This window comes from Eupeodes corollae, chromosome 1 (assembly GCF_945859685.1).
Source record: "Eupeodes corollae chromosome 1, idEupCoro1.1, whole genome shotgun sequence".
Taxonomy (NCBI): domain Eukaryota; kingdom Metazoa; phylum Arthropoda; class Insecta; order Diptera; family Syrphidae; genus Eupeodes; species Eupeodes corollae.
This window is the reverse complement of record NC_079147.1, coordinates 233007152-233027690: the sequence shown is the minus strand read 5'-3', so window position 1 is coordinate 233027690 and position 20539 is coordinate 233007152. Positions and strand designations below refer to the sequence as shown.

At 35.7% G+C, this 20539-nt stretch overlaps 1 protein-coding gene across 2 annotated transcripts; it reads left to right on the top strand.

Annotated features, from left to right (window-relative positions):
• The first annotated feature begins 537 nt into the window (after positions 1 to 537).
• Positions 538 to 1514, top strand: LOC129938581 (guanine nucleotide-binding protein subunit gamma-1-like). Of its 2 annotated transcripts, none has more exons than XM_056046224.1 (2): positions 538 to 615; positions 689 to 1514. In XM_056046224.1, the coding sequence occupies exon 2, from the start codon at positions 799 to 801 to the stop codon at positions 1000 to 1002; it is 204 nt and encodes a 67-aa protein (XP_055902199.1). In that variant the 5' UTR covers positions 538 to 615; positions 689 to 798; the 3' UTR covers positions 1003 to 1514. The 2 variants fall into 2 exon arrangements, with proteins under 2 accessions (XP_055902199.1, XP_055902198.1); XM_056046223.1 differs by having other exon boundaries at positions 545 to 619.
• The last annotated feature ends 19025 nt before the right edge of the window (positions 1515 to 20539 follow it).

Below are 20539 nucleotides of genomic sequence, written 5' to 3'. Positions count from 1 at the left end.
ATTTTACCGATCCTTACTTACGGACTACAAACAACGAGCTTGACTGCAAAAACACTTGACCAGCTAAGGACAATACCATAATGAAAAGAAAAATTCTGAAATAGAACCAAAACTATTGACGTCATTAATAGATTAAGAAGGCTGAAATGAAGCTGGGCAGGAAATGTATTTAGACTTGATGACCAAAACAGTCAACAAAATGGAGAATAGAGAACGATAGACCAGCAGAATGCCCAATAAAAGATGGACTGACGATCTATCGAAAATAAGTACAAATTCGTACAACGAAGTCAAAAGCAACATTTATAACTTCTAATTAATTAGTTTATTTTTTTTCAAATCAATTTTAATTTTAAGTCTATGTTCAATTTAAATTTACTTATATGTAATTAAAATACTTAATGCAATACTGTAATAAAAACACACGCTTTGTCCAATGCTGTATCACCCTGTAAGTTTATTCAATTGAGAAATCTTTTTCAGAACCCAACCGCCCTCTGTTAGAGTTCAATTTAAACAAAAATCAATAAAAATTCATTTTGAAGTTTACCCCATTAACCTAATTTTGCATATTTACAGGCTGCTTTAAGAACAAAATCAAATTAAAACGCTCCTGCAAGTATAATTTGATTTAATTTAATTTAATATTAAAATTAATGTTAATAATTTTATTTATTTATATTCGCAGAGATTTTATTCAACAATTTACTCATCCACCATCAGTACCTTTCCAGCCACAATCTGCCGCAAAGAAAATCCATCAACATAGGACTCTCCGAGACTGCCATTCTAGATATAATGGCTGCAAACTTACAGCAGCAGCGCGCCATAAATGAGCAACTCCAGCGTGAAGCTGGCATACCGCGGATGTCAGTTTCAGAGGCAAGCACCTTAATGATAAAATATGTGTCGGAGCACGAAAATGAAGATTGCCTGTTAAGTGGCTTCTCCAGCCAAAAAGTAAATCCGTTTAGGGAGAAGAGCTCGTGTAGTATTTTGTAAGGATTTCATACGACGCGACGGTGAAGATGGATTTTACAAAATAACTTGCTCAATTTGTGTTCGGGGGAGAAGAAGAAAAACCAAAATGAAACTATTGTCAATGTTGTGTGTACCTACTACCTACCTATTTAAGGATATGAGTCTTTCTCGTATTTCAACAAAAAGAAAAATATATATCTAATATATCAAAACCTTCAGCACTCTTTAGATAAATATACATTTGAAAACAAAAAGATAACTGCAAACGGAAACCGTCTTATCTAGATTTGTAAACTTATATGTTAGTTATTATGTAAGCAACAATTATAAAACAAAAACATTTTACAATTTGGAACTATATACTGTAACTCTGGTGTTTAGAACTTAACAAAAATATAGATGATGTAGTTTACTATCAGCACAAACTGGGTGCGCAGAACTCTTAAGTATTATCATGCCATGTGATTGAAATAAGCAAAACTTTAAATATTAAATCTAGTAGTTAAATATATACAAAACTTTATGAAAGAATATTTTAAGGATTTTTACTTTAGCAGTTTAACTAATTCGAACTTGAGATTTCAATATCAAAATTTAAATTGCAGTTACGAGTTTTTAGAAGAGAAGTTGGGAAAAATGGATATTGTAGCTCCATTTGGATGGCTACATAACCGAACGAAGCAAACGACTGGTTACTTTTATACCTTTTAAGCACGTTTTCTTGACTCTTCTTAACTTTTATAGCTTGGTAAAAACTTAGACGGATTCCTTAACCAGAAATTCAATTGATTGGTAAGAGTGTGACGTTCCAACTTTGTTTTGAGTTCTGGGAATTTATTTTAAGTTAATCACCAATAGACCACATCGAAGAATAAAAACTTGGGTTTAGGTTTTAGAGAACAGCTATAGTTTTTGTTAATATCAAACCTCACCAAGTTTCTTCCAATGGATTAACGCAGTCAAGAATTTCTTCCGTTTATCAAAGAAAGTTCAAATTTGATAATCTTGAATAGTTACATAGTCTAGCCGTAAATATTGATGCAATGAAAAATTTATGCCAAGTTATAATGCATTGATATTTTGAAAAACATTTTTTTTACTATTATTGGGGATTTCATTAGCTACAATTCATAAAAGACATTACTCAAAGTGGAGACGCCCCGGCCAATCGTCGATAGCAGCACGCACCTCATCCATTGGAAAATTTTTCACCGCACGAACAAGGGATCACTTTAACGGACCATATCTTGTCATCCAAATGATTAAGGGCTGGACTTGAAGCTGGGCAATTTTTCAGTGATATGAAATCCGGGACATTTTCTTTTTTGCCACTCTTTCAGACTTGTAAGCAGAAGCAGAATCTTGTTGAAATGCCAAATGCTTGTTTTCCAACAATGTTTGGTTGAGAGGCTTGACGACATCCTCGCAAACTGTTTTTTGATAAACTTTTTCCAAAGTTTTTACTCCCTTTTCACAGAAATGAAGGTCGGTAACTCCATGATAGCTCACCCCCACCAAACCACTACATTTGATGGATAGTGGCCTCATTCAAACCTGGAAAGAGTTCAGACGCGTCTCTTGATGTCGGAGCATAAACTCGATCATTTTGTTTATTGAATGATTTTTCGACGCTGGACATTTTTTCATCAGTGATCAGATCTTTTGATTGTTGTTTACGTTTCTGCTTCAATGTAACTGTAAGCAGGTGTCCAGTGTGTCTTTTGTAGGTACTGAGTCCTAGGTCTTCTTTAATTATGCGAGACATGGATTTCTGAGAGATATTCATTTCTCGCGACAAGATTTTCTGTTTTCTTAACGGTTTTCTTCTGATTCAAGCCCGTACAGCTTTGATGGCTCGCGGAGTCCTCACAGTGCATGGCCGGCCTGATCTTTTGGGGTCTCTTACTCCACCAATCCTCGAATAATTTTACAGGACAATTCCCAGCGGCTGCAAGATTCGAAAGATATCACCTTTTTCCATACTAAACTTGAAAAGCCCAATTACAACAATACGATTTTGGATGTAACCCCACTCCATGATTATTAAGGACTGGAATCAAGAAATTTGTACATGCCAATGAAGCATAAATGTATAGTATTTATGACTTGACTAGGTATAATCATTTCCAAAAAATTGGTAACACTTAAAGAGATATTTTTCCTAGGTTTTGTTCTTTCCTAGATTTTTGCACTGTAGATAGATTCCTGCTTTCTAGATTTTGGTTTTTGAAATTTCGAGGTAAGCACATCAAATTTATCATAGGCAATTCCCAAAAGAAAAAATGAAGAATGGAAGGGGTGCAAAGTTGTTGTTATGGAATCCTTTCCTGCTCCGGATCCAAAACGGTACCAGTGAGGGAGACAACCAAGATGAATTCACATTTGTTGGGAAACTGGGTAGCTCTTATATAGATTATAGCTTGGAAAGAGGTGAATGGAGCTCACTTATAACTGATTTTAAAGTTTAAACAAGAAACTATTCAGATCATATGCCAATTGGTGCGAAATGGTACGAGAGGAAATTGGGGCCTTAGAATTTATGCCCAAACTTTAATGGAGGAATACAACGGCCTCAAATTACAGAACAAAACTGAATTCACTCCTACTGTCCGACTAAAATGACTAAAAAAATGTGTTTGAGCAAAATTGAATAATTTATAACGGAGGCACATAAGGTGCCAACAAATGCTTATCGTCAAGATGTAGTAATACTTCTGAATTTTGGAACTTGGCCCTAAAACTAAATAGATCGAAGTATATTATCAATCGTGGATTGGGTACTTCTACTCTACGAAATCATTTCAATCATCTGCTGAACCCAGCAATGTTGGACCCAGTTACGATCTACTATGCCCAACCCTATATTCATGACGAGACTTTAGACAGTGCAATTTCCCAGCATGAGGGTCACGTATCGGTCAACGCACTAGCAGATGGAGAAGCGGCAGGTGCAGACAGGATACCAGCGGAATTCTACAGATATGGCACTGACGATTAATTAGGAACCTGGCAAACATTTATAATCAAATTTTTGAAACTGGAATCATCCCTCAGCAGTTTGAAGATGCTTTGATTTTTCCGATACACAAAAAAGGCAACATCGAAGATCAAGCCAATTATAGAGGAATCTCGTTGATTCGTGATTCCGGCTGAACACGTGGATAGACTCGAATAATCTATTATGTGAGTCTCAAGCCGGATTCAGGTCGGGTTACTTGACCATCGATCATATATTAGTTCTAAGGAGCATTGCTGAGTCTTTTTTGGAAAAAATAAATAAAAAGCTATCCACTTTTTTTGTGGATCTTAAAGCTGCATTTAACTACGTTGATGGAAACGCATTGATGTTCAAGTTGTTTGGATCCGGGATGTCGTTTAAGTTTGGAAGAGTTATTCAGAACTTGTACGCAGACACGAGAGCAGTGGTATAGAATAGAAAGCAGGTATCTAAATAGTTTCAGACGCAGTTGGGAGTAAGACAGGGCTGTGCTCTCAGTCCTAGCTTGTTCGTACTAGGTAAATATAAATGACATCACTGACGCATAACCAGGAGGTGTTAGATATGCTGCAGAGGTCATTAAAGCCTTACTGTTCGCATATGATATAGTCTTGCTGGCAAACTCACAGCAATCCTTACAGGTTATGATAAATCGACTTTCGGAATACTGTAGACGATGGAGCTTGGTAGTGAACCTGAACAAGTCGAAAGTGATGGTTATCAAGAAAGGTGGAGGAAGGTCAAGTTCAAGTGAACAATGGTACTTCAACAATGAAAACATAGAAAGAGTTAAAGAACACAAATACTTATGAGTATATTTTACCCAAAACTTAAGTATGGAAAAACACCTCAACGAAAAACTTCTTAAGGCTAAAACCGCGATTAACGTGGCATGGAAAATATGTTTCAACAACAAAAACATTACACATATCAGTTAATATAAAGTTTTCGAAGCGGTATCCCAATCAATCCTGTTTTACGCACGCCAAGTTCGGGGAGCAAATCAATTTGAGACTGTGGAAAAACTCCTGAGATTTTATTTAAAACGAACATTCTGACTTTCTACATGCACTCCAAACTACATGAAAGAGGCTTATCCCCCTCTTCATAAAAAAGTCGAAGCTGCAAGTCGATTGCATTCTAAAAGTACTGAATATCCCCAACAATCGCTTACCAAAAAAGGCAGCTTTACAAGCGATCCAAAGCGAAACAGGATGGGTTAAAGATTGGATTGGGCTAGCAGAAGATACAGGTGTAACTTTAAATCTGAGTGAAGAGAGTACATGGAAATCATCACTGTATACCAGGTAATTAAGCGTCTGGATGAAAATTTTAGAAATGTGTTCACAGAACAGGCATCCAGCTCACTTCATCGGATGACCTATAACAGGCTGAATTATAACCTCAATGAAAGAAACTACTCCCAGGACATAAATACTGTAGAGAAAATCTCCAACATGTTTCGGGTAAGAGGTGAACTGCTAAACATAAATTACGTTCCACATCGCGAAAATCTTCCATTGCTATGTGATATTTGCAACATGGCTGAACGAGAGGATATTTTTCATTTTGTCGAAAGGTGTCCAGTCCTGAGAGAAAAAAGAGGCTGGGATGCGACCCACACTGATAACTTCCCATCCCGTCTGTCGATTTGTCTTGCTTAAAAGTTTGTCTATATGTACTCGTATCAATTTTAACCAAATTTGCGTACTATTTTTTGTAGATTTTATTTTTTTATGAAAAAACGGACTGTTGGATTTTTATATAAAAATTACTGAATATCAAAAACAATATTTTCTGTGAAATAAAATAAGTTTGAAGCCAATATTTTTAATTTTTGAAAAACTATTTGACCCGAAAGTAAATTTTTACCAAGTTTTAGTATTGTTTTTTTTTAGAGTTTTATTTTTTTTTTAAACTGTCAATTCGATTTTTCAAAATTTTATCGAATGTTAAAAACAATATTTCTTATAAGATAAATAAGTTTGAAGCCAATATTTCAAATTTTTGAAAAGATATTTAAGTCGAAAATCATTTTTTACCAACTTTTGTTAATTTTTTTTCGGTTTTTAATTTTTGTAAAAAAAACTGTCAATTCGATTTTTTTCAAAATTTTACTGAATGTTGACAACAATATTTTTGGAAAGATAAATGTAAATTAAAGCCAATATCTCAAAGTTTTGAAAAGATATTTGAGTCCAAAATCAATGTTTACCAACTTTAAGTAATGTTTTTTTTAGATTTTTATTTTTTATAAAAAAAACTGTAAATTAGATTTTTCTCAAAACTTCATCAGATGTCAAAAACATTATTCTTCGTTGCACAAAATTGTTTTGGAGATGAAATCATATTTTAGTCGTAAAATTTTGGAGGTGAAACATTTTTTTTTTCAGCTTTTTTGATTTATAAAAAAAAACATTAAATGGATTTTTTTTTCAAAAAATATACTTATTTGGTATCGCGTTACAGTTTATAATATAAAATTTGATTCAAGTGTCTAGCGTTTTTGGTTCGTAAGATATTTAGGGTTGACCAAAATTGTCACCTTTTTTTCAAACTGCTATGGTAAAAAAACTACCCACGTAATTTTCTTGAGAGTCCTTTCTGCATCTTTCTGCTTTATTATTTGTATAACAAAATTGTCGATATCTCTTTTGGTTCTTGAGCTATGGACGACGAAAAAAACGTCGCGATCGTACGGACGTACGAACATACATACGTACACACGCACGCACAGACATCTTTCTAAAAATCTTTTATTTCGACTCTAGGGACCTTGAAACGTCGATAAATGTCAAAATTTTCAATTTGACAAATCGGAGCCCATTACAATAACTTCCTATGGAAAGTAATACTGTAAGGGAATACTTTCAGTTTTCAAAACGGACTTTTGACATTTAACGTAAAGTTATTCACTTATCCTTTACTACTTTCACATAGTTTTACTAAATATTTCTAAGTAATCAACAAACAATATAAACAAAATCTAACAATATTCATCCAAAAAGTACTAATGGCTGAAACACAAACACTCTTCAGCTTCGGCTTCGTCTGCGTTACGTTGGGCCTGCTTCGAGGTTGCTTTGAATGACACATTCAATCACGGTTGCCACATTGAACATCTGTGACCAAATTTGGTCATTATTTTTTCACTTGGTCATATTTTTCGGAAACGAAAAAATATGTTCGACAATTTGAGTAACGAAAACGTTCTTGGCTAAGCAGAAACAACTTTAAAACTCATTTAAGCAACTTTGTGCAACTTTAATAAAAATATAAACTCTTGATCTGAATTGGACTGAGGGAACAGAGACAATTATCTACTCATTACATAAGCCGTAAAAGTTCTCAAAATACCTAACTACTTTTAATACAATTATTGTAAAAATAAACTCTTTACATTTTTGTTTATGTATATAGAATTTTTAAAACGATTGCTACTAGTTATTTAAATAATAATTTCAGAAATGTATCCAAAATAACTCCGAAAAGTTTTTTGTCGGATTTCAAAATTTCAATATTATTTTAAATTGATTTTATTTCTTAACTTGGTTCAGGTGATCCCAAAGATGAAGTAATGAAATCGACGATGCGATTTTCCAAAAAACACAATCAACGATAAAAAGTCGTTTTTTTTTGTAATAGTTTGTTTAAAAAAAAGTAAACGAATAGACTTAATTTTAATAACGTGGTGGGCAAAGATCTTCAAAATAGTCTCAGTGGCTGGAGAGTAATACATTTTCTTAACTTATGTTTTTGCATTTACATTTTCTAAGCTTGTAAACTTTGATCTTACCTTAAAACGCTTTATTTTTATGTTTCGTTATATTTATTCGGGTTAATCTAATTTAATTAAGTTTTTTAGGGATTTTGTGAGTTTATTTTTACGTAATTAAAAAAATGTCATCTGCATAATATGGAAAATATATTAAGACAAATGTGAAGATTTATCAATCTGTGTTTAAAACTTTTTCGGACTTCAATTAATTATGTTCGTCATTTTTACCTACAAGTGGTCATTTTTAGTTTCAAATTTGGAAACAAACTTTTTTTTTCCGATTGGCAACCGTGCTTCCAATATGACATTTCTAAAATGGCACTTCTGCCATTAGCAGCTGTTATTTTTTCTCATAATAAAAAATATGAGTTTTGAAATCGAAAACATTAAATTAATCGCGGAAGAAGCTTACACAGCCTATAATTACTAATGGGAATCCCTCAAAAGCAAATGAATTTTGTTTGTTGGCTTTTTTACAGCTGTTGAGCTGTCAGACAAAGCAAATGTTAAATAAATTTGAACTAGAGATTCCGTTCGGAGTCACATTACGTAACATTACGTTTTTTCCTTACGATTGTCAAATGAAACGTGGGGTCGAAGCTTCATTGTGATATACGAGTAGCATCCATTCAATTTCTATGGCTAAACTCGTAAACGTCAGGCAAAGCGGAAGCTGAAGCGTGTTTGTGTTTCAAGAGGTTATTATGATAATTAAGGTCTTAAGGATTGGAATACAAAAGAGAAAGATGGAAAAACTGTGCTGAACAAAGGAATCTATATACTTCACGGTACGTCCGAAATTGAGCTGAAGTGTAAACTGATAGGCACCCTAGAAGTTCGAGTACCACGGTGGAATGCATATAGATATTTACTCAGGTTTTATATTAATCTTTCCTTAAACCTACATAATATTTATCCTGCCTGTCTGAAAGAAAGAGGCAACTGTTTTTCTTTATTGAACTTAAATTGATGATAGATTCTATTAAAACCTACTTACTTACTAACTTAAGGTGGCACTACAGCCCTGTGCGAACTAGGGCCTCGCCCAACAAGCTAGATTTCTCCAGTTTCACCTTTCAAGTTGCGTGACGGCACTTTCCACTTGTGCGAGCCACCTGATCCGCGGTCTTCCTCTACTGTGCTGTCATGTGGGTGTTAATTCGAAGACTTTCCGGGCTGGTTTTCATGTACTCTACGTGACCCAGCCATATTAGTTATCACGGGTTAAACTTTTCTCTCGAAACGACCCAAGGTGCTTTCATCCGCTTTTGTCATAGTCCATGCCGTATAGCAGGATCATGCACCGTATAGCAGGACGGGGATGATAAGGGTCTTATATAGTGACATAATTGGTCCCCCGAGAGAGGGCTTTGCTACTCCATTGCTTTTTACCCCAAAGAAAAAGCGGTTAGCAAAGAGTAATTCTTCGTTTGATCTCAGCGCTGGTATTGTTTTCTGTGTTCAAAGCAAAGCATAGGTAGACGAAGTCCTTAACTCCCTCAAAGTTACTTCTGTCGATGGTGTCCTTTCTTGACTACAGCATGTACTTTGCTTTGCCCTCATTAACAGTTAAACCCATTTTTGCCGCCTCCGCCTCAATACACGCAAAATCCCCATTGACATCACGCTGAGTTCTTTTGATTATGTCAATGTCATCAACATATGCTAGTAATTGGACAGACTTTTGAAAGATAGTGACTCTAGTCTTGACGTGTGAGCTCTGCACTATTCTTTTAAGCACGATGTTAAAAAAGTCATATGACAGCGCATCACCTTGTCTAAAACCTTTTTTGACATCGAAAGGTTGTGTTAAGTTTTTTTCAACATTTATAGAGATGCGTGAATCCTCCATGATCATCCTGCACAAACGGACAAGTTTAGCAAGGAGTCCAAAAACTAGACATGGCTCTATACAGCTTGATCCTGTAGATGACGTCATTAAAATCAATGAAGAGATGGTGGGTGTCGATTTAATGTTCTTGGATTTTTTCAAGGATCTGCTGTATTGTGAATATTTGGCCGACTTTGGACTTTCCTGGTCTAAGACCACACTGTTAAGGATCTATCAGGTTGTTGACGATGGGGCTAAGACGTTCACATATTGACGCAGAAAAGATTTTGTAAGCGATGTTGACTGATGCCTTTAAATTTGGTGCAGTTTAGATGGTCTTCTTTTTTCTGAATCGGGCAAATAATACCGTTTTTCCATTCAATGGACATGCTTTCTTCCGAACATATCTTACAGATAAGTTGTTGCATGCTCCTAACCAACTTATCTCCAACTAGAGCTGTCAAAGTAACTTTAAAATGAGTACCCGTATGTATACGTTACTCTTGGTATAAATATTCGGTACAAATGTATCGTTACTAGTTACTTTCGTTACTTTCATTGAAATTGGTATTTTCGTTAAAAATGTATTAGGTACATATTTCAGATGCACAAGAACACAAGCCAAATGATACATTTTTGTTTGAAATTGTACATAAACACAAAGATAGTTTGTGTATCTGTTAATTTGAATGCAGCTGATATCAGGATATTAGTTTTCTCAGCACAGTGAGCGGAAAATATGAAGGAAATATTAAGAGAAACTTAAATAAAAGATATTAAATGTGTTGCATTGAAAAATATATATTTAAATTTTTGTCATTTTATCTTTTTTGATATTTTATCTTTTAAAGAGCCAAATTATACTTCAATTGTATTGGCTTTGCATTTGCATTACATTCGTTACCTGATATATTTGGAATTTCTTGGACATCTTCGCACGTTTCGATAGGGATACTTCTAGAAGGCATTGGAGAAGGTTGCACATTTGGGATTGAAATAGATTCATACGCCGATAGATGTTTAGACAGTAAATGTTTTTTTTTTAATTTGTAACTGAACCACTTTTAACAGAATAACATGAATGGCACAAATCACACTTAACCTTGTCGCGTTCACGACTGTCTTGAATTGGACTAAAAACGTTCCAAAGTTTACTTCTTTTTCGCTCCATTTGAATGCATTTACTAATTTAAATTTGAGATTTTCCACTTAAAAAACAACGACGCCAAAGTACCTAAATTCAGTTCGAGATTTCCCACTAACTAAAAAAGTAACGACGTTCAAAGTAACTTAATTCAAAAAATATCAATACTGACACAAAGTAACGGTAACATAAGTAAATGATGCAAAACATACAAATAATAATATCACTCATCCTACAACCTACAACCGATACGAAAAATGAAAAGAGACGTTACCCATTACAATAAAAACGCACACTTAACTTATACTACTCAACTACTTAGCTACATATACAGCTGTGTTCAAAATAATAGGAGTGCTCTTACAAAATTTGCTCAAGTGTTTTTTTTACCATGTGTATACTGGTAATCAGCCCATTTCTCTACTGGTAAGTATAACGGGACATTAAAGATGGTAAAACAATGAACTGGTTTGCAATTCATAACCGTTTACATTTGTAACCAGAGATCAAATGATCTTTACTCTCAATCAGGTTATTCAAAATAATAGGAGTGAGTTATATTGTACGTAAAAAAAAAACAAAAACTTAAAAAAAAAAACAGTAAGTAACTAAATTAAAATAGAAATATTAAATAGTTGAAATATCGAATATCTAAACACGTTTGGTTATTTAGTGGGCCGAGGAAAGCACTGCACCGACGAAAAACGGGAACTCATAAAAAAGTTGCGAAATGAAGGAAAAACTTATAAGGATATAAAGTTGATGTTGGGGTGCTCTGATCAAATGATCGCCAATGCTGTAAAATATGAAAAAAAAGTCAAAACCTGGGGACGAAAACGAAAATCAAGTGAAAATGACGATCGTCGTATTGTTCGCTACAGCCGAAAGGATCCTTTTGCGTCCTCTAAGATGATCCAGGAAGATCTAGGACCGGCAGTAAGTAGCGTAACAAAAAGAAGGCCATTGTTGGAACACAATCTTTCCGCTCGCAGTCCACGAAAAGTGCCGATGCTTACAAAAAAACATGTAGCCGCTCGTTTGAAATTTGCAAGAAGCCGTGCTAATTGGCCTGCAGAGAAAGAAAAGAGAAACATTTTGTGGACTGACGAAACCAAAATTGTTTTATTCGGTGGAACTGGCTCTAGGCAATACGTCCGACGTCCAGAAAATTCCGAGTTCAAGCCTCGGTACACCATTAAAACGGTAAAGTATGGAGGTGCTAAAGTGATGGCATGGGGCAGTTTCTCATGTGCTGGTGTTGGCCCCATACATCAAATCATTGGCACGATGGACCAGCGCGTTTGTGTGGATATAATGTCCAGTGTGATGCTGCCTTATGGGAGTTGGAATATGCCGGTTAAATGGGTATTTCAACAAGACAACGACCCGAAACACACCAGTAAGTCTGCCAAGGAATGGTTTCGGGTCAATGGGGTTGAGGTCATGGACTGGCCAGCTCAGTCGCCTGACCTCAATCCCATAGAAAATGTATGGGCAGATGTGAAAAAGGGTGTTTCTCGACGAAGGCCCTTGAATTCAAGGCAGTTGTGGGACGCAGTCTAGGAAACATGGAACCAAATTCCACTTGAGCGTTGTCAGGCACTTGTGAACTCTATGATACGTAGATGTGCAGCAATTATAAAAAAACAAAGGATTTTCCACAAAATACTGACAAAAAATTATAATATTGAACATTTTTTTTTTATTTTTTTATACTTTATTTTGTTTACTCCTATTATTTTGAACAATTCGTTTTGGCTTTATTTTGATAAAATTCATGTTTTTACTACCTTATTTGTTTTAAACAAAGTAGTCTTTCAGCATAATAATACAAGACTGGATTACCTATTTTGTACAAAAGAAAAAATAAATTTAAAAAAATTATACAACTTTTGAGTTACGATTTAATCTGAAAAGAACAGGCACTCCTATTTTTTTGAACACAACTGTATGTACATGTTAACTCAACTCACATATGACACACACAGTTCACAGAAAAACGAAACACAGCACACTATCACAGGATACATTATGACTGTGTAATACCACTTTCTATGCTAGTATGTCATGCGTCATTTAGTATGAAATAACTACCTAAACAAAAGTAACTAGATCATAAAAGTAACGACATTTATTTTAGAGTACCGAAACGTTACTCGGTACAAACTAAAATACCCGTTACTAAGTAACGAATACATACGGTTTGCTACAGCTCTATCTCCAACTGCTTTAAAGAGCTCGGCATTCAAGCCATCCGCTCTAGCGGCTTTGTTAAACGTCAGCTTAGATATGGTCTTTTTTACTTCCTCTACCTTGGGAGGACGGGATTGTTGGCTTTCGTCGTCTATGTTGAATGGATCATGCTGCCTGACAGCGAAATTCAGTTCGTCGTCGCCGTTATACAGTCAACAGAAGTGGTCCTTCCAAAGCCTCAGCATTAACTGCTGGGGTCACTATGATGTTTCCTTCGGTTCAAGGTTTATGTACTTGTGAATTTCGTTTCACCTTTTCATAAAACTTTCAAACTTCATTCCTGCTTTTGAATCTCTCAAAATATTCGACCGCAGGTTTTTCATGTTCTCTCTCTTTTTCCTTCCGAGAAGTCGGTGTTCATCTTTAATCTTTTGCTCATCGAGCTCGTGAGCAGCTCTCGTCCTTCTTATCAGCGCCACTTTGGTGTCTCTTGTTTGGCTGCATTTGCCTGTCGACATACCTCATTAAACCAGAGGCTGCTTGAAACCCAGCACGTCAGAGGTTAAGGGCAGGTGTTAAATATGAACCACAAATCTAAACGTCACGTTTTTTTCTGCATTTCATTTGACATTTCTCTATTTCAGACTAACTCAATTTGAATTTACAAGGTGCAATGGACTCAAGAACTAAAGCATCTTGATAATTTTAAGTCATTCACAATTAAAGAGCTAAAGGATGATATAATTCGGCACATTAACGGCATAAAACCTGAATTATACTTCAGTGTAACGGAAATTTGGACCATCGGATGAAGCTGGTGCTGTCATTATTTTGTTCAATACATAATTGAACCCTACAAAAATTATCATAATCAAAAGAAATGCCAATAATTTCCTAAATAATTTGTGTTTTAATCAAAATCAACATCGGCCCTTAAAAACTAACCACCCTTTACTTTTTTTTATAGAATTGGTTTAAATTTTCAATGACATGAACCAGACATAGAGGTAAACATGAAGTATAAATTCTAGAGACTTTTTTTTGTCTTCATTTGATCTGCTTATTATTTCAAACCCCCCCTTTCTAACTTCTTCATTATCCAAAATATAAACTGTGATTAAAACAACAAACGTGTTTTCTTCCCTCGAAATCAAACGCAGCTCCATACAAAATAACTAAAACTGAAAAAGTGCGCATACGCCCCGGAGCCCAAAACAAACAACATTCAAATGACAGTATTAATATGAAGTTTCTGAACCCGATGGCTTTGCGCATTGCCTCCAGACCATCAGACAAAGTGACGATGGTCTTCAATTCGTATGTGTGTTAGCTTTTTCAAACCAGTTGAGTCTCTGAAATGCAGCTTAAATGAGAATAGTTTTTGGATAGAGCTTTTATAGTTCTCTATGTATATTTGCATAGAAAGCTTTTTAAGCGCTCTTAAAAACACAAACCCTAGGATCTCTCTTCACTTTTCAAGGCATTCTATTTATCTATCATAGCATAGCTACATGTATAGAGACAATATATATAGACTATACCTAGTTTTGAAATAAGCATGAGGTTGTATTTGCTCCGTTTTTAAAAAAAGAATACACCAGTTCTATTTTTAGCACTTGTCTTACCCTATCTTAAAATGCATAGGTTGACACACATTTTAAATCCGATTTACAACCCTAAAGAAGTACAGTTCAAGACTTCAAAAACCCGTGTACATCCATAAACCTGCTTAGGAAGGTGCCAAATTTCATCTTTGGTAGATATATATTATAATAATCCCCAACTCCTTTCCATAGGGGTGTTGGCCGTCGTCGTCGTCGTAGTCGTATTCGTATAGTTATTTGACAGAGTCCTTGTTATCAGTCTTTATGGTTATGGCACGATAAAAAGAGAGAGCCCCAAAGAGCTTTAGGTTTGGGTGAACGACCTAATGGCACATTATATACTCGAGGACATAACCGTTTACATGGACGGTTTACACGGAGACCAGTGTGTTGCACCCAAATCGAGCGAGCGAGCGAGCGAGCAAGCAAGCGAGTGACTACGTCACTAGGACGAAGCTAGTTACGTATTTCACTTTAACCCCATAGAGAATGAACTGGATGTTTCAACATCACATCCCCACGTCAAAGTTCTTATACACCCCCCCATAACACTCCCCAAAGAAATGCAATTTGACCTAGTTTTACATTTTTTAAGGATACGCTTTTGTGTCGTCATTTTTGTTTGGTAGTGTGCGTGAATGTTTAGTCAGCATAACTGTAATCTGTGTTTACTTATGAAATGCAAACATATTTTTCTGTTTCATGTTTGCTGAATGAAGAAGTTCCTTTGCGTTAGGCTTTATCCTTGGAACTTTATTTTTAGTTGAAATAAAACAAAATACATACACACACATATAAAGTATAAGAGACAAAAGACCATTTTTGTAAAGAGATTTTTGTAGGTTATCTGGCAAAAGGATTAACTTTCAAAGGGAGTTATTGAGATTGAAGTTTGTTTTCTTTTTGAATTTTGAAAAGAAGAACGAACAGTTTGTCTGTGCAACATAAAACAACCACGCCCTCTTTTTTTTTTTAGAATGTTCTATCCTGCCAAAAACAAAAAAACGTGAAAAGAACCTTTAGGTAAAGTGCAAGGGACTTTGGCATCCTTTCAAAATATACCTATTCCCTGTTCCCCCATTGCCCATATATGCAATTCCACCTATGTACATCTATAGACATTACACATAGAGGGCTTCACTCTGTGAGGTTTTTGTGTTGCAAATTGAAAAAAGATCCTTTGGCAATTAACCAGCTAAGACGAAGAGTTAGTAGGTAAAGCTGGGTTTATATACCGTAGCTACATATGTCAGTTATATGATGTTGTGCCAGCCATTGATAAAAGGGCCATTTACCCAAGACGATTCATGGATGAGGGCACATTTGTGATGGATACAAAAAGCAGGCATGTGGAAGCAATGTCCTTTGGTGTCGATGGGCACCTTTGGTTTTGTGTTTATTCTTTAAAAATGAAGAGTGGGATAATTGAGGGGGTGGAAGAGAATAGAGAGTAGAGAATAGAGGACGTGTTTTTGGTTGAATGAGTTTTGGTTAAAATTTTATTGTCCAGACAATAAAAGAGTTAAATGTTTTCTCATGGAAAAGAATAATAAAATGAGTTCTTTGTAGACTATGGTGTACTTAACCGTAGGGCTCTGACTGCTAAAATTGCCTTAAGGGCACTATTTTTGTAGGGTTTTTTGTTTAAGATAAGGATTGAATTTTTGTATTTTACATATATATAGGATTATATGTTGGTATTTACATGAATACATCAACAAAACTGCGCATATACATAATTATATGACAGGATTGGGGAGTAAAACAACGTCAATTAGATGGTTGCGTTGAATGTTAAAGGAATAATTTGAACGAATTCTTTACTAAAGGATTTTTTAATTGGCGAGGGTAGATTTTGGCCCGCCATGGTGGCCATTTTGTTTTGGTGACATCTGTCAAATTATCATTACATCATTTAAAAGATAAAACTTTATTATCAAAATGAGTGTTCATTACGGTAGTTGTGGTGGCCCTTCACAGTTGACTCTTCAACGTTCAGTGGCCAAATTTGAAACGACCGGTTCATTAAACAATTAGCCAACAACCATTCGTTCAACGAATGCAAGATCGGCCGAGAACATCGCCACTATCCATAAAAGTGTGCAGCAGAGCCCGAGGCAGTCTATAAGAACTCGACCTTTCGCAAACGCCAACTTGGCGAATTTTGCTTCGAGGCTTAGACCTTACTCGTACAACATCTAATTGACTAAGAAGTCCAAAGTTCATGACCATAGACAACGCCGTTTGTTCGCTGACTGGGATTCGAATCGTTTGGAAGAGGACTCCAGTTTGGGCCCAAAAATAATCTTTAGTGGCGATGCACATTTTTGGATCAATGGCTGAGTTAACAAGACAAATTGTCGTATATGGGACAGCACCAACCCACCCGAGGTTCACCAGGTGATAATGCATCCTTACCGTTTGGTATGGATTTTGGGCCGGTGGCGTAATTGGTCTGTACTGAAAACTACGTTAGTGAGGCGGTCACTGTCAGCGAGATAATAACTTATTTCTTATGGCCCAAACTGAACCATATGGACCTAGACGACATGTGATTTCAGCAGGACGGAGCTACGTGCCACACAGCAAGCGGCACGATTGACATTTTGCATGAACGATTTAAAGGTAAGGTTATCTCTGGCAGCGGTGATGTGAATTGGACACCAAGGTCATGCGATTTGACCCTGCTAGACTTTTTCCTGTAGGGTTTCTTGAAGTTGCAGGTCTATGCAAATAAACCACAATCGATTGATGCCATAAAGGTGAACATAACACAGGCCATCACTCAAATTTAGCTGAATCTATGCGGAAGAGTCATCGAAATTAGACCACTCGGATCCGTGCCACTGTAACAAGCCGAGACAGGTATTTGAATTATGATATATTCCACACTTAATGGCATACATGCGCCTTTCAAATAAAAAAAAATAATTTTCTTAAAACCTCACATCTACCCGACCTTATTGTGGTGTTGGTTATAAACGATGTATCGGATAGCAAAGTGCAATTGAATTTTCTGAATTGCCCGTTGTGAAAAATTCCCGATTACGCACCTCACCCTCCAGTAAGGAAGAGATATGTACCACGATCAAATAGCACTGAAAAACGAATAGACCAAGACCTTATGAAGTGCGAAGTTTGTCTTAGAACACATAAGAAAAAAGAATCAATATTTAACTTTGAACAAGCAGGATTCATCATCGAAAATGTGGATTAAATTTTGATCACCACTTAGCTCCTGTTTATCGAACTTGAGAAAGCTTTTGACATTATTAACAGGGAGTTTTTCTGGGTTGCTTTGCGAAAGAGGAATATATATAAATAAACTCATTTCTAAAGGCGCTTTATGAAAGATCCAAATGTCACGTCCAACTGCATGGTTGTCACAATTGTTTGAAGTCAAAAGTGGAGAAGATAAGGCCGACATATTATCAACAATTCTATTCTTATTGGAGATCAGTGATGTGCTGCTGTAAGCATGGACTCTGACAACATACTTGAAACAAATAGACTACGCATACGATACGATCTCAAAGGATAATGGATCTCCATCAAATAACAACAAGGATGGAGGTGGAACCGAAAAAGATATTGCTAGCCGTATTTGGAAATCAAAGGCTAAGTTTGGGATGTTGTCCAATGTTTGGTGGACAAACTCTCTCAGCTTGAAGACAAAGTAAGTACTGTTCCGAGCAAACGGGGGTCAAACTGACTTCCATGTAGATGTATTGAAGCTATATGCTTGTCTTCAATCTGAAAGGAAGAAGCGCTACGTGGTGGCCCCGCTACGTGGTGGCCCCGCTACGTGGTGGCCCCTGGGTACAAGTAAGAGAAATCAGTGCAGTTCGATGATGAATGATACTGATCAATTCATAGTTATTGAAAAAGGCACTACTTAGAATTGCTCTGAGTAAATTCTCAACTTGTGAGTGAACGCAAGAAGCTATGGTTAACTTCCATCCTAAGATTAAATCTAGCGAGGAATGGTTAACACAGGACTGTCGTCAATACAAGTCGAATGACTCTATAAGTCGTTGGTATTTCATATAAAGATTAAAATAAGTCTGAAGTGGAATAAAAAATCATTTTTAGGAATTATGTAAATTTTAGATAAAACTCAGCGGATTGCATCCCACAAGAAGTTTGGCGACCACTTCTAGGGTTATCTTCCTTAGATGTCACTTCATCAAAGACTGTAGATGTAGTACCATGGTGTCTGTTGTAGCCCCCTGGTTAATTCCAGGAACATATATATGGGATGGCCTCCTTGTGAGAGTATCGTGGTGATTGTGGTTTATCATATATGCATATAGGGTATTGGTTTTTCGTTACTCAAAAATTCAATTTATAGATGGACTTAGCCAATGTCTTGGTAGCTTAGAAATAGGAACTCACTTGAAGCATTTCGCCAAATAAGAGAAAGTTTATCTCTGCGTAAATCCTTTTTTTTTTTTTTTAAACTAAGCAATAAAACAATGTCTGGGGCAGCAAGTGTAAGAACTTGCCATCAAATAAAGGCGTATTGCCAGGTTTTGATGTTGTAAGAATTATTTTCTCTGTTCCGATCAAACGTAATACCAAAATCATGCAGAATCATAATCAGAACATCAACGATTACCATCAGGAAACTTTAGACCTTAATGAACAGGTGTCTACAAAACATGGTATACTTAATAAAAAAAGGATGACTTATCAGTAACCCATTGATGTTATTATATAAAGGCTCAAGTTGCGCAGTGGATTGAACGCTTCGAAAAGGTAATGACTACATTGTGGGACCATCAATGCAGTGGACTCTGGTAATTGAGGGAAAGTTAACTAAAACTAAAAATACGCCATCTTGTATCAAATTAAGGAATTACATATTAAGATAATACAACAATAGGAGGTTTCATTTTAATACTTCAATAAACAAGCATTTCTTAAGAACAATCAGTGTTTGGCTTTTAAGAAGGAAAGCTTATAAAGTTACAATAAAAATGTTTTCAGAATAATCGTGTTTCCTCATAAATAGGTAGATTCATATATACTCCCGATTCATAAACAAGGCAATTAAACTGAAAATAACAATTATAGACCTATTGCTAAACTTTCATGCATCCCAAAACTTTTTGAAAGCTTAGTTTATGATTCCTTTCATTTGCATTGCAAGAATTTTTGTCTCCTCCTTGTCTTAAAGAAAGATCCACTTAGACTAACTAATTGAATTTGTATCCAAAGTTTTGTCAGGCCTAGAGAATGGCAATTAAGATGATGTTGAATACACTGATTACAGTAAAGTCTTTGATAAAATATCTCATAAGATAATTTATCTCAAACTTAGAGCACTAGGTTTTCCATCTAAATTTATAAATTGGATAAGCTCCTACCTTGAGAATACAACTTATAAAGTCCTGTTTCATTACTCAGTCTCCAGTCCCACGCATGCCACTTCTGGAGTCCCACAAGGTAGTAATCTTAGACCACTACTCTTCGTCTTACCTTTTAACTATGTATGTCTTAAATTAATAAACTCAGATATCCTACTGTTTTCGAATGATAAGAAAATTTGTATAATAGCATAAGATGATGGTTAGGGCGTTGGACTATTATGCCAAAGGTCGTGGGTTCGATCCTTGCCTATGCCATCTAAAGTTTTTTTTTCACAGGTACTGCCTCTTGCGAGGAATTGACAAATTACCCTAGAGTAATTCTTGTCATGAAAAGTACTTTCTCAAATTAGCCGTTTGGATTTCCTGACAACATTACTCGCACAAAGGAATGGTTGAGAGTTGAAAGTCACTAGGCCCTAGTTCTCAACGGACTGTTGCGCTGCCAAATTTATTATTTTTTATAGCTCAAGAACCAATAGAGTTATGATATGACTTCAAATAAATTTTACGGTACAGATAATAATGCATAAAGGACTCTCAAAAAAATTGAGTGTGTGGTGTTTTTTTACCATAGCAATTTAAAAAAACGTAAAAATGTTGGTTAACCCTAAACATCTCACGAACCACTAACACTAGAG

What these genes read in the sequence shown, in the direction of transcription:
- LOC129938581 (XM_056046224.1), top strand. Translation starts at nt 799, where the DNA reads ATGGCTGCAAACTTACAGCAGCAGCGCGCCATAAATGAGCAACTCCAG.